The 13,297-nt window shown below is 40.1% G+C and overlaps 1 protein-coding gene across 1 annotated transcript in view; it reads left to right on the forward strand.

The window, feature by feature from the left end:
* Hdhd2 (haloacid dehalogenase like hydrolase domain containing 2) overlaps positions 1-13,297 on the forward strand; it is a 41,333-nt gene that overhangs the window by 2,284 nt on the left and 25,752 nt on the right. Inside the window, exon 2 of the mRNA XM_003474059.5 lies at positions 11,754-11,864. Coding sequence (XP_003474107.1) covers positions 11,764-11,864 — 101 coding nt within the window. The 5' untranslated portion in view covers positions 11,754-11,763. The remainder of the gene's footprint in view (positions 1-11,753; positions 11,865-13,297) is intronic.

The raw sequence follows: 13,297 nt of genomic DNA on the forward strand, positions 1-13,297 counted from the left end.
TTGGCTCTAGGAGCTGTATATCTTAGTCACCTTTGTCACTGAAACAAAAATACCTGACATCCACAGCTTAAAAGAGGAAAGGTTTATTGTGGCACACAGTTGAGTACATAGTTAGCTGATTTCAAGGCAGGATGTCATGGCGGAGGGACATGTTGGAGAAAAGCTGCTAATGGCATGGTGTCTAGGAGAGAGAATCAAGGGAGGAGCTGGGAAATGAGATAAATCCTTGCAGGTTCCAGTGATCCACCTCCCCTGAACATATCTGACCTCCCAATAGCAAGCCAGCTAAACTGCCTTTATAATGCAGTAATCTTCCAAACACATGAGGTTTGGGGGCCATTTTACATCTAACCCATAACACTGTAGGTTCTTCATCTGCACATTCAACTGCAGATCAAAAATATTACAAAAAAAAACCCCTCAATGTTTGTACTCAACACATGCAAACTTTTTCCTTATTATTCCTGAAACAATACATATGACAACTATTTACATAGCATGTATGTGGTATTATTTTAAGTAACAGAAGTGATTTAAATTATACAGCAGGATGTGCAAATAAATACTACATCACTTTATTAAAGGAATCTAAGCATGTGGATTTTGGAACCAATCCCCTGTGGATACAGAGAGATGAGTGTATATTTTATCAAATACTAAATTCTGTTTGAGGTAACAAGTATTGTAAAAGTCAAGATCAGAATAGAGACCATAGCAACAATGGTCAAGGATTAGTGGGATGGCTAGGGAAGAAAATGTGTGTAGAGGTTTTAGTGGGCCACCTCAGTGTTATTTTTTAGGCCTTGATCAGTCACTCTCAAATCTCTGATATTCCAAAAGAGTATTTTAGAGTTTAAAAGGTGTCTTCTATGCAATAAAGAAAAGAAAGACTTTTTCTTTTGACAGTATTAAGCCTATGTGAATGCTTTAGTGATGATTAAAACTATTAACAATATTATGACAATTCTCTGGCTCTAGTTGGAGATTTTCTTTCTTTTTTTTTTAAAGTACAGCTCTTACCATTGTTTTTTGAGTCATCTTTATGCATTGTCCTTTGATCATTTTAGGATTAATATTTTTTGTTGACTTTTAAGTCTCCTAAAAGTTGTATTTTGAGAGAAACAACTTTAGGTCCCTTCTTATATAAAAAGAGAATGCTTTGTCTTCATTTTTCCCATCCTTATTTCCATGATGCAGTTAGTAAAGTTTTTAATATGATTTTTTAAAGCATCTTGTTAATTCAGGCTGACCTTGAACTTGTGGCAGTGCTCCTGCCTTGCCTCCCAAGTGCTCAGTTTACAAACCTGTGCCACCACACCCAACTCCATTTCATGTATTTTAAATGGAAGAATCCAATTTAACACATTCTAGTCAGACTCTAGCAGCAGCCTAGTCATTTGACTCACAAACTGTTTTCTCTCTAGGAGGTAATAATTGATGCTGTTTTTGATGTACTGTTTATTTCAAGATCACAGTGAAGATCAGTAGTAGAATAACACAAGGATGTTAAAAGGGAGAAAACAGAAGTGGAGCATTGGCTAATGAGAGCTCCTAACAGCTTTTTTATTTTGTCTTTGTGCTTTTTTTTCCCCCCTTCTCAACAGATATAGTGAAAGAAAAACAGACTTTGGGAGGGGGGTTGGTTTTTTGAGATAGGGTCTTGCTATACAGTTCAGGCCGACCTTGAGCTCACTATGTAATCCCCGTGGTCTCAAATTTGCAATGATCCTCTTGTCTCAGCCTCCCAAGTGCTGGAATTACAAGCATGTCCTACCATGCCCAGCTTCAGAATTGGGTTTTACTTAAAATTCACAAAATGTTTTCAGGGTGGGAGTTTTTATGTTGAGCATCTTAGTTACTTTTTTCTCACTGCTGAAACAAACTACCTGACACTCAAAGCTGAAGGAGGAAAGGTTTAGTTTGGCTCATGGTTTGTAGAAGGTTCAGTCCATTAGTGACTGCTCCAAGCAGGGTAGCATGGCAGAGGGACCTCACAGAGGAGATGCAGTTTGGTGAAACAAGACAGGCAGAAGGCAAGGAGCAGTATGTGAAGAAGCAAATGACAAGCCCCAGATCTTTCTTACCCTTTATTTTGTATCCAGGCTACCTACCCCCCAGGGCAAATAGCACTCACACCCAGGGTGGAGCACTTTTTTTTTTCTTTCTGCTTCTTAAATTTCTTGAGAGGTTGGAACACTTTTAATCCTACAAAGTTCGAGGCTAGTCAGTAGGTTGAGTAGCCACATACCTTTAATCCCAGCATCACAGCTGTAGATCCTGCCAACTCTGAAAAGCCCCACCCTATGACTTTATGAGGCTTGGAGGGGCCAGTAGACACAAGCCCTACTCAGTGAATACTGATAGTCTGGACTAATTTTTTAATAACTGTTAAATATATGAGGCTAAAATAGAACAGGACTACTTTTATTATGAAATAGGTCATCTATACAAGAGTACATGAAACATGTAATACTTAAAGTAAAAACCATGTGAGCCAATTTGGAGACTGCGCACCTGACAGCTAAAAGTCAGGGCTTTTATCTTGTAAATCCACAGACAGCTGCTGGTCACCCAATGTAAGGAAGGGGATGGGGGTGTGGCGTAGAAATGGTGATTACACTTCTTGGGAAGGGCAAGATCAGGTAAGGGTTGTGCTAACAAGCAAGTCTCCCTGCCTACAAGCAAGTTTAGATAAGAAGAAATCTTGTTTTTCTTAGCAAAGAATAGAGAATTCTAACAGCAGTTAACAACCTTAGCTCCCCTACCTCAGCACCACAACTGTTATTTGTAGAGGGCAACAATGGTTAACATATCAATTAGGTAAGATTTTACAGTTCTTTACAGAGGAGAGCATTGATTAACATATCAATCCTTTACCCAGAGGGAAAAGGAACACACAGGTATTCTATGATACAAACGAAGCTATTTTTGTGAAGAATAGTACAATCTAATACAGTCTAATGCAGTTAACACAATTTGTCAGCACGATAGTTAGGGGGGCTTAGGTTATAACAATACCGCAATTTATTTACTCATTCTTTTGTTCATGGACAGTTGTACATTTGCAGATTCTGGCTATTACAAACAATGCTGTTGTGTATGTTTTTGCTCATGCTTTAATGATACAATGTGAAAGAATCTCTCCAATGTGTAGTACCTGGGAATGGAATTGCTGGGTCATAGAGTATGGTATTACCAGATTGATTTCTAAAATGTTTGTTTCTCCACTGGTATGTTCTCTCACTAGCAGTATATGAGAACTCCTGTTGTCAACCTTTGATATTTTCAGACTTTTAAATCTCAGTGGGTACGGTGGTGCACACCTGTAGTCCCAATGCTTAGGAAGCTGAGGCAGGAGGATTGCCACAAGTTTGAGGTCAGCCTGGACTACATAGTGAGTTCAAGGCCAGCCTGAACTATGAAGTAAGATCTTGTCTCAAAAATAAATGCATAAATTTATTTTACCAATCTTTTGGTTTGTTACAGTGATTTCATTGTCCTTTAAATATGCATTTCTCTTGTTAGGGCCGACGCCGCAGGGAAAGAGACCCCAAGGACTCAACTCTTGGTGAGGGAAAAAAAGTTTATTTCCATGCGCATGGGGTCCTCCAGGCAAACGAGTGCGGAGGGCCACGAGGGGAATTTGTGCAGGGTTTTTAAGGGCACAAGCGGGAAGCAAGCGGGTTTACAGAAGCAGATCGCATTGGTTAATTTTGAACGGCGCAGGACTTGGCAGATGCTGATTCGAGGGATCTGGGGCTGAGTAACCATGGAGACCGAGAGTCCTGGTCTAATCTAGCACATTCCTTTACTTATCTTTATCTTTACAGAGGACAGATCATCTTGTGGTTAATGACTAGCAGATGCATTCCTTCCTGTCCTGCCCCGATATCTCAAGGAGGATTTAGGGAGTGAAACATTCCTTACTGCTCTGTTCTATAGCTCGGGGGGGTTATATTACAAACGGGGAGTCGATTCTCTCATTCCCCCCTTTTTCTTGTGGATGACCTCTAATCTTAGAGGTATGTTGTAGCTAGGGGTTCATATTGTTGACCTATGACCATTACTTTGACCTGAGAAACTTGTCCCCTTATGAATTGGGTAATCCAGTTAATGAGGCAAGGGACAATGGCTAGGATTAGGATTAAGGTCACTAATGGTCCTATCAAGGGAAGGAGATAGGGGAGAATTCCGTTTTACATTTTTTTTTTTAAAGGGGGCTCCCATACAAAGATCTTTAACAATTGTTTTTTTTTTTTTTTTTTTTTTTTTTTTTTTTTTTTTTTGCTTACAGGGGGACCAAAGCCGCCGTGCAAGGTCGGCATCAATGTTATTAAAATCAAAACAAGCAAGCTAAAACAGTTCATGACCAGCATAATCTAACTATGTTTTAGTCAATTTTTAACTTTAAGGGTTACCAGTCTGTTGTGTAGTCCACTGAGTATGTCCCTCGTTGTCTGCTGTTTCCAGTGGCTTTACATGAGTGTAGTGAATCCGCGCAGTTTTTCCTGCTACCTTGATGGCAGTGGGGGTACTGAGCATCACGGTGAAAGGTCCTTCCCAGTGGGGTTCGAGGGAGTCATGGTGATGACATCAAACCAAGACTGGAGTCCTTGAGGCCTTGGTCTCTGAAGGCGGGTCCAAGTGTTTTTGTCTAAACAGCTGGTGGATCCAGCCAACACAGGCTGGAGTGTCTGCAGGGACTTAAGATCTCGATTAGTAATTTTAGCTAATTTGTCTTCTGACAGTCTTGGAACCAATGGCGGGGGCCTCCCAAACATGGCTTTAAAGGGGGAAATTCTAGAAACATATGGGGTATATCTAGCTCTTAACAGTGCAAAGGGAAGAAGGCTCATCCAATTATCGCCAGTTTTTGAAAACAGCTTAGCTAAAATGTCCTTGAGACTTTGGTTCATACGTTCTACTTGCCCTGAGCTTTGTGGCTGATAGGCACAGTGAAGTTTTAATTAATCTTTAATGCCTGGGCTAACTTTTGGGTGACTCGGGCTATGAAAGCCAGGCCATTATCGGACCCCATTGATAGTGGGAGGCCAAATCAAGGTATGATCTCATGCGATAGCCTTTTAACTACCACTAAGGCTGACTCAGACTTAGTAGGGAAAGCCTCTACCCAGCCAGTAAAAATGTTTATTAATACCAAGAGATAGCAGTGTCCCTGTAAATTAAGTTTTACCATGTCCATGAAGTCTATTTCCCAATGTTCTCCTGGAACAATTTCTTGATGTCGGGTGGTCTCCAACGCAGAGCTCTTGGCTGAGTAGACTAACAAGCACTGTGGGCATCTAGAGCTCGAAGAGGTGGTCAGTTTGTAGAGTTTTGGAATAAAATACTGAGTTCTGGACAAATCTACAAGTTTAGTTTTTTTTTTTTTTTTTTTTTTTTTTCTAAACGAGTAGTCTGGCGAGCCCGGTATAACAGCTCCTGCCCTAGTGTCTCCAGTAACCGTACTTGTATATCAGGTAACTGGTATTAGCCCCTTGGGGTGGGAGACTTTATTCCAAGTTGAGATGCCAACTGTAGGTCTTTCTTTGTGTAGACTGGTTCTGACAAGGTCAGAGGACTAGTATTAGAGCAGTTACTTTCTTGGTTGACCCCTCCGATGTGGTTGCTATTTTTCAAGTAGCTTGATCTGCCAAACTGTTTCCTAAGGTGACAGTGTCATCTCCGGTTGGGTGAGCCTTGTAAGGAATAGCAACCCATTGAGGCAGCCAGACAGCGGCTAGCAAATCTAGAATCTGTGGAGCATTTTTAGACGGCTTCCACGTATATGTACAGTAGCAAAGGGATATCTTCAAAAAAAAAATGTTTACCCTCTTTTCCGTGGCTAGTTTTAGCCTCTCAGTCAAAACAACAAGCTACGCCTTTTGGGCAGAAGTGCCAGGCTCTACCCGCTTAACCCAGAGTACCTCCTTTTCGGTGGTCACTGCTGCCTCGGCCATTCGTTTGCCGTTTTGGATGAGGCTGCTTTCATCGAACAGTTGTAGGTTCTGCTGCAGTTCGAGGATGTCAGTGCACTCATGGAGAGAGGTGTCCTTTGTTCCTCCGGATCATCATCAGGCATAAGGGTGGCTGGGTTTAAAGCTGAAGAAGTCTTGAATATCATTGACTCTGGGTCTAGAAGCAGGGCTTGACAGTAGAATTCTGGTGTTTGAGAGCCTTTTTTTTTTTTTTTTCAGGAGGGGTTTTGATAAGAGTCTCTAAACTGTGAGAAGTTACCACAGAAATCACTTGCCCAAAGCATGTTTCGCTTCCTTAAGTAACATTGTCACAGTAGCTAGTATTTTAAGGCAGGGGGCCATACTCCTGTTACTGGATCAAGTCTTTTGGAGAGGTAGGCTATAGGCCTCTTTCAAGGGCCAATGTCCTGAGTTAGGACTCTTTTGGCAATGTCCCTGAGTTTATCTATGAACAAGATGAAAGGCTTGGTAACGTCAGGGAGTCCCAGGGCTGGGGCCTCTGTCAAGACCTGCTTGAGCTGTTGGAAGGCCTGTTTACATTTATCAGTCCAGTTCAGCGAATTTTGAGTTTCTCCCTTATGGGAGTCATATAGAGGCAAGCTTTCCAGTAAAATCTAGCCTACAGTATCCAACTGCCCCCAGAAACTCTCGTCTGGTTTTTAAAAGTTTTCTTTCATAGAGCAATTTTAACACCTTGGCTATCTTTTTGTAAATTTTTTAGTTCTCAAAGACCTTTTTGTGCTATCTCTATTAACTGGCTGAGGGGCATTTCCTTAAACCTCTCAAACCTTTGTAATTTTTGTCTAACATGTGGGGCCGACTGAGTTCCAAAGAGAACAACTGGCTATATTGGGAAACCTTCTTACCTCTGGATGTTCAGTCAGGGTGGCACAAAAGGAGAACATGGTTTTGGCATTCCGGATCAGAGAGCTGGCTTCATCTGGATGGCACACTGCTTTTTGTCCAAGGGTGTCACGTGACAGGCCATCATTTTACTAAAATTATATTCTTAACAAAAAGGGCTTTTTCACAGGTAACAAAATTGTGCTGCATAATCTCCCAGATGTTTACAGTACATGCAAGAACTTGTATCTTATTTCTAGTATCACCTATAATCTCATTTTAATGGAAACATTTTGTAGCAAAGTACAATCTTATGTATACTTCTACCAAAACTGATCTAATACTGTCAAATTCTGAACACATTTACTTCTTGTCAAACCTGTTATTTGTAGTACTATAAATCAAGACAAATAAAATTTACATCCTCTTGAGCCTTCTACAACTTACAATAATACCTCTCAAACTAAGCTTTAATCTTTTTCTATATTCTGGCATAGCCAGACACCTTTACTTGAAGACCACTCTCTTTGTCCCTCTTTTTACTATTACCAGTCAATTACCTTTTTTCTCACTTCTCAGACAACATCAAAGTTTTCAACAAAACCCTTGAAGTCACCTTTTAGTAGTCTAAAAAATGCTTATTTTATGTCTTTTTACCATATAAAAATGCTGTATTTTAAAAACAAAACTGTAACCTTTTAACTGGCTCAAATATAGTATCGCCTGGTTTTTACTTGGCAAAGTTGACATGACTCTTAACAACCATAGATATACATATATGTGCACATGTTTACATTTTCACCAGAGAGAAAAAAAAAAATACTCCTTTTAAAAGGCATGCCGAGGTTGCAAGCAATCAATTGAAGTCTTACATATTAAACAAGGCGCCACAACATTAAAGACACAAACAAAGGGAGCTTCTTGCACAGTTTGGTCAGCTAAAAGAAATAATTTTTCTTATCATGAATCTTGAATCTAATAAGCCATATGGATCCTACAACAGAAATGGGCAACAAGCCCCTAAGTTAGTAACAAGTTTAAACAGGCAACCAAGGAGAAGGCGGAGGAAGGAAGGGTTTTACCCACGGTGGGGGCTCCTCCCTGAGGTCCTGCCATACCAAGATGTAGGTGACCTGCCCTCTCATCTGGGGCGGAAGATGATGTTCTTAACTGCTAAGATGAGGGGAAGGTGGAAAGTCCCCTCTGGTGGCCATCCCACAGAAAAAGTAGGCCACTCAGTCGAGCAGAAATCCTGCTATACTCTTCTTGACCTGCAAGGAGAGATTGTGAGCCCTCTTCCGCACCTCCGACCAATGGTCGAGGGTGAGGGACAATGGGGATGAGGTCGACTGTCCCATGATGTTCTATAGTCACAGGGCGGTTAACGCAAGCGCGATACAACAAATAACCAATCACAACACCCACGACACACAGGACAAACAGGCCGGCCACCTAACTCTCACGCATCAGTTTCACTCCTAACGAGCCACCTTACAGGGTGTCTCCGAATTGGTCCGGACGGACCACAAATTGGGAACGAAATTCCCCGAACGAGTCACCTCAGAGGGTGTCTCCGAATTGGCCCGGACGGACCACAGATTGGGAATGAAATTCCCCGAACGAGTCACCTCAGAGGGTGTCTCCAAATTGGCCCGGACGGACCACAGATTGGGAATGAAATTCCCCAAACCGATAGGAAAATCCTATCGCAAACGGTGAGTCACGGAAAACCGTGTGGGGCGTCCCCTGGTCACCAGAGAACAGAGAACAGATAACAGATAACAAAAACTGGTAACAAAAATTGCCCCTAGATCGGAGCCGTTTGGCTCGGGGCGTAAAATACCGGTAGATTGATCCTCAGAGTAAAAATAAGAAGCGACCGGTCGTACTCACTCACCGCAGAGCCGTTGAGGTCACCTCCCGTGAGACGTGCTATCTCGCTAGGGCCTCCAAGATGTTAGGGCCGACGCCGCAGGGAAAGAGACCCCAAGGACTCAACTCTTGGTGAGGGAAAAAAAGTTTATTTCCATGCGCATGGGGTCCTCCAGGCAAACGAGTGTGGAGGGCCACGAGGGGAATTTGTGCAGGGTTTTTAAGGGCGCAAGCGGGTTTACAGAAGCAGATCGCATTGGTTAATTTTGAACGGCGCAGGACTTGGCAGATGCTGATTCGAGGGATCTGGGGCTGAGTAACCATGGAGACCGAGAGTCCTGGTCTAATCTAGCACATTCCTTTACTTATCTTTATCTTTACAGAGGACAGATCATCTTGTGGTTAATGACTAGCAGATGCATTCCTTCCTGTCCTGCCCCGATATCTCAAGGAGGGTTTAGGGAGTGAAACATTCCTTACTGCTCTGTTCTATAGCTCGGGGGGGTTATATTACAAACGGGGAGTCGATTCTCTCACTCTCATCACCAGTGAGTTTTGAGAGTCTGTTTACTATTCAGATCTGTTCTTTTGTGAAGTATGTGGTCAGATCTTACATAATTTTTCTGCAATTTTTGTCTTTTTATTAAGTTTATGTTTTCTACATTCTTTTCTCACATTACGTTCTTTTTTGTATATTTAATTCTCTGTAAGTTACTTTTAAAATATAATTGAATTTGTCTATTTTTTCCATTATAATTTCAGGAGGGTTTTGTTTTGGTTTTGGTTTTGGTTTTGGTTTTGGTTTTGGGATTGGGATTGAACCCAGGACCCCTGTATACCATATTTCCACCCAAAATCCTCCCTCCCTTTTTTTATGGAGTCTTGCTAAGTCACTAAGTTGAACAGGCTAGGTTTAAAATCCTCCTTTTTCAGCTTTCCAGAGTGCTGGGATTATAGGTAGAACTACCATATCCAGCTGTGGTTTCTGTTTTCTCTATCTTGTTTAAGAAAGCCTTAAGTCAAGGAAATCTCTTCTGTTAAAAGTTTCAGTTTTGCCTTAAATATAACGTAGTTTACTTGGAAAAAGATTTGTTGTGTTGCCTGTTATAGTAGTGTATATAACTACTTCTAGCACTCTTGGAGGCTAAGGCAGGAGAATCTTGAATTCTGTGCTAGCCTAGGCTACATAGCAAATTCAAGGCCGGAATGGACTGTATGCGAAGAACTTTGATAAAACAAAGAAAAAATTCATTGTATGATGCTCATCATTACTCTGTATTTTGCAACAGTTGGTTGCAGTTCCAGAGCTCACTCATGTTATTCTGTGTATTTATACTGGGCCAGCAGTGTAGCTCAGCAGCACAGCACTTACCTAGCAAGCATGAAGTCTTGAGTTCAATTCCCAGTACCAAAAATAAAAGATATATTTATATCATGTATGTGGCGATGACTCCCTTGGAATGGGAAGGGAGTTCAGGAATCAACTCTGCTTTCTCTCTGCTTCCCTGACAGGAATGCACTAAGGGAGAACATTACTTCAGAGGGTACCATTGGACAGTAGAGTTTTCCTGGCTGCCCTGAGAGCTGGGCCCAGTGAGGTTAGCAAGCCCATGTTGAAGGGAAAATAAGGCTCTGGGGGCAGTGCCACCTTGATTCAGTTCTTCTTAGAACATACTCCATAAACCTTTGGTAATTTCCTATTACATGTCCCAGGTTCTCTCTAGCTGAACTTTATCCCTGTCCTTCTGACTCTAACTTTAGTAGAGATGGCTTTTCCATCTTTGCTGTTATCCCAGCCTCAGACACGTGTCAGTGTTTAATAAACACTTGCCCTATGAAGATATGCTTGACAGTGTTCTATAAGAGTAAGGATGAGCATGTACCTTCAGACTCTAGTAGACTTGAAAGGAATTTTCAACATGTATCTACTGGGAGACATGTACAAAGATGTTCATAGAGTTATCTTGTAGTATAATAAAATACAGGAAAATATCTGAATGTTCATGATTAGGAGAACAGATAAATTATGACATTTATATACCAGAATAAGTGGAAAGATAATTGAATACAACTACATGTGTTAATGCAGACATGTCTCACAAAGATAATGTTGAGTAATGAAGCAAGTTGCTAAGTACACACAAAATAGTATTAATACAAAACTTTGACTATGTAGTGCCTTGGGAAGAGAAAGAAGAAAAATTAGGTAAGAGAAGTTATACCAAGGGCTCCACCTGTACTGTATCTTATTTCTAAAACTGAATGATGAATAAACAGGAGTTGTTGTTGTATGATCCTTTATATCTTTTTGAATGTCTGATGTATTTCCTTATAAAAACAATCAAATGGGAAAGATATATACCTGAATAAATGGATTAAAAAAACCATAAATTAACTCCTATCCACTTCTTCTTTAGCTACCATACTGGTGTTACCTATTATTTTCAAATCATATTTATCTTATTTTATACTCTATATAGGCCATAGCTCACAATAGAAATTATTTAAAGTGAAAATATGCAAAAAAAAAGCTGCACATGGTAAGATAAAGAAATACCTCCTTAGTTAAAAATTACTGCATAAGATTTTGTCCTCAATGACCCTTAAATAACTGATAGATTTTTGACCACATATACCATTAAGACAGCAATGGGAATAGCGATTAATACATTCTCATTATATGTGACCAAAGGGAAACAAGACCCCATTAATATGGTGCTTTTATCTGCTCATACTTCAGAGTACACTTCTCTGATGTTTAAAAATGAAATAAATGAGTGAATTGTTCACCAGGGTTATTTTGAGAAAACTCAAAGTAAAATAGCAACATCTAACATTTCCCTTTGTAGTTTTAATTGAAGATTTAAAAAAACTAAGCATTATAAAAATTTTTTGGATCATATTTTGGGTTTTGGTTTTTAAAAACTTTTTCTGAACAGAGAAGCAACTTAACACAAGCAATATCTTTCTGGCTATGAATAGTATTTTTGAAGACTTACCAGTTTTTAATTGTCCATTGTTTCCTAAACTGTATTTTTAATTTCATTTGCTCTCTCCTAGGGAATGAAGGATGGCAGCACGCCGTGCATTAAAAGCTGTTTTGGTAGATCTCAATGGCACACTTCACGTTGAAGATGCAGCTGTGCCAGGCGCACAGGAAGCTCTTAAAAGGCAAGCTATCCTCCAGGTTCAGCTGACAAATTATGTTTGGAAGTGCCATTTTACCAAGGCAGATCATTAGCTAAATGGATGGCCTTAAGATGGCATTTCACCAGCTTACCATATATACACAAACTGCCTTGGGTTTAGCTAGAAGATGTATGCATTATAATATCCTCCAAACATTGTTCTCTTAGCTTTTATTAGGTTTGGCCTTTTGCTCTAGGGGTGTGTATGTGTGTGTGTATGTGTGTGTGTGTGTGTGTGTGTGTGTGTGTGTGTGTGTGTTTATGTGTTTCTACGTCAGTAGTAAAGATTTGAGAATGAAAACTCAAAATTCTAAAATGTGTAAAAGCATTGGAAAAATAACAAATTTTAGAGCCAAAGTGAAACACAGATGTAATTCTACCTCCTCTTGCGTCATCTTAAGATTTAACATTGCGTGGGCAACTACTCAGTAGAGCTTGATTAAAAAGGACTTGAAACTTTCTAATTTTTCCAGTTTTAATTTTTCCTAATTTTTCCAACTATAGTTGTATCAACAAAAGCCTACATATAGTCAGTATACACAGTATACACATTCACAGTGTAAAGTGAACAAATGTGACTGTTTGTTTCTGGGTGCTGAAAAAATACTCAGCAGTATTGCATACATGGTGCATATCATTTTCCAACTTTAAAATGTTTGTGCTATTGATCAGGAGTATCACAGTGCCAGGTACCGGCAAAAGATTGACACAGGCTTCGTATTCTCTTGGAGCTTACGTTCAATCTGGAGACCTAGGAAATATCAAAAATCTTATAAATTTGATAGGTATCAGAAGCTATCAATTTTGATAGGAATCCTGATGTTCATTGCATAGGTAGAGAAATACAGTATGTTGTTTAAAACCAAAAGGAAACGAAAGTGCACTGTTAGACTTTTTACCTGTTGAAGAGGTCTCTGCCTCATGCTCTGTGGGAGCAAGGATTATCCACCAGTCAGTCTGCTCCTGTGGACAGCTTTTGCTGATCTAAAGATGAGCTTTCTACTCTGGATTAGTTGAAAACATTTATTTCTGGTGAACAGTGACATCTCTAAATAGCTCTGTAAACTATAAGCCTGCCATTCTGAAGAGGCTCCTGCCTCCTGCACGTTGTTTTGCCCCAGGCACAGGCAGGTTTCTGTTTCAGAGCAGTCACTGTACAAGCACTGGCAGTTTGGTTTCTATAGAAACAAATAGACAAGGGAAGTTGAGGGACTAGTAAAATGAAAAGTTTTTAAGAAGAAACTCATTAAAAATGATGTGGTATTTTCATACTCATTTCTAGAATGATAGCAATGTTGAAGTAATCAATGTCTTTTGCAAGATAAACTGCCAAATTTAATGTGTTGCACAGAAGTACTACCATGCAGATGTTAAAAGAGCGAATCATGATTACAGTGAATTAATCATATCAATTTA

The sequence above is a fragment of the Cavia porcellus genome, unplaced genomic scaffold (assembly GCF_034190915.1).
Source record: "Cavia porcellus strain 051 isolate PalLab524CR breed Dunkin Hartley unplaced genomic scaffold, mCavPor4.1 scaffold_20, whole genome shotgun sequence".
Taxonomy (NCBI): Eukaryota; Metazoa; Chordata; class Mammalia; order Rodentia; family Caviidae; genus Cavia; species Cavia porcellus.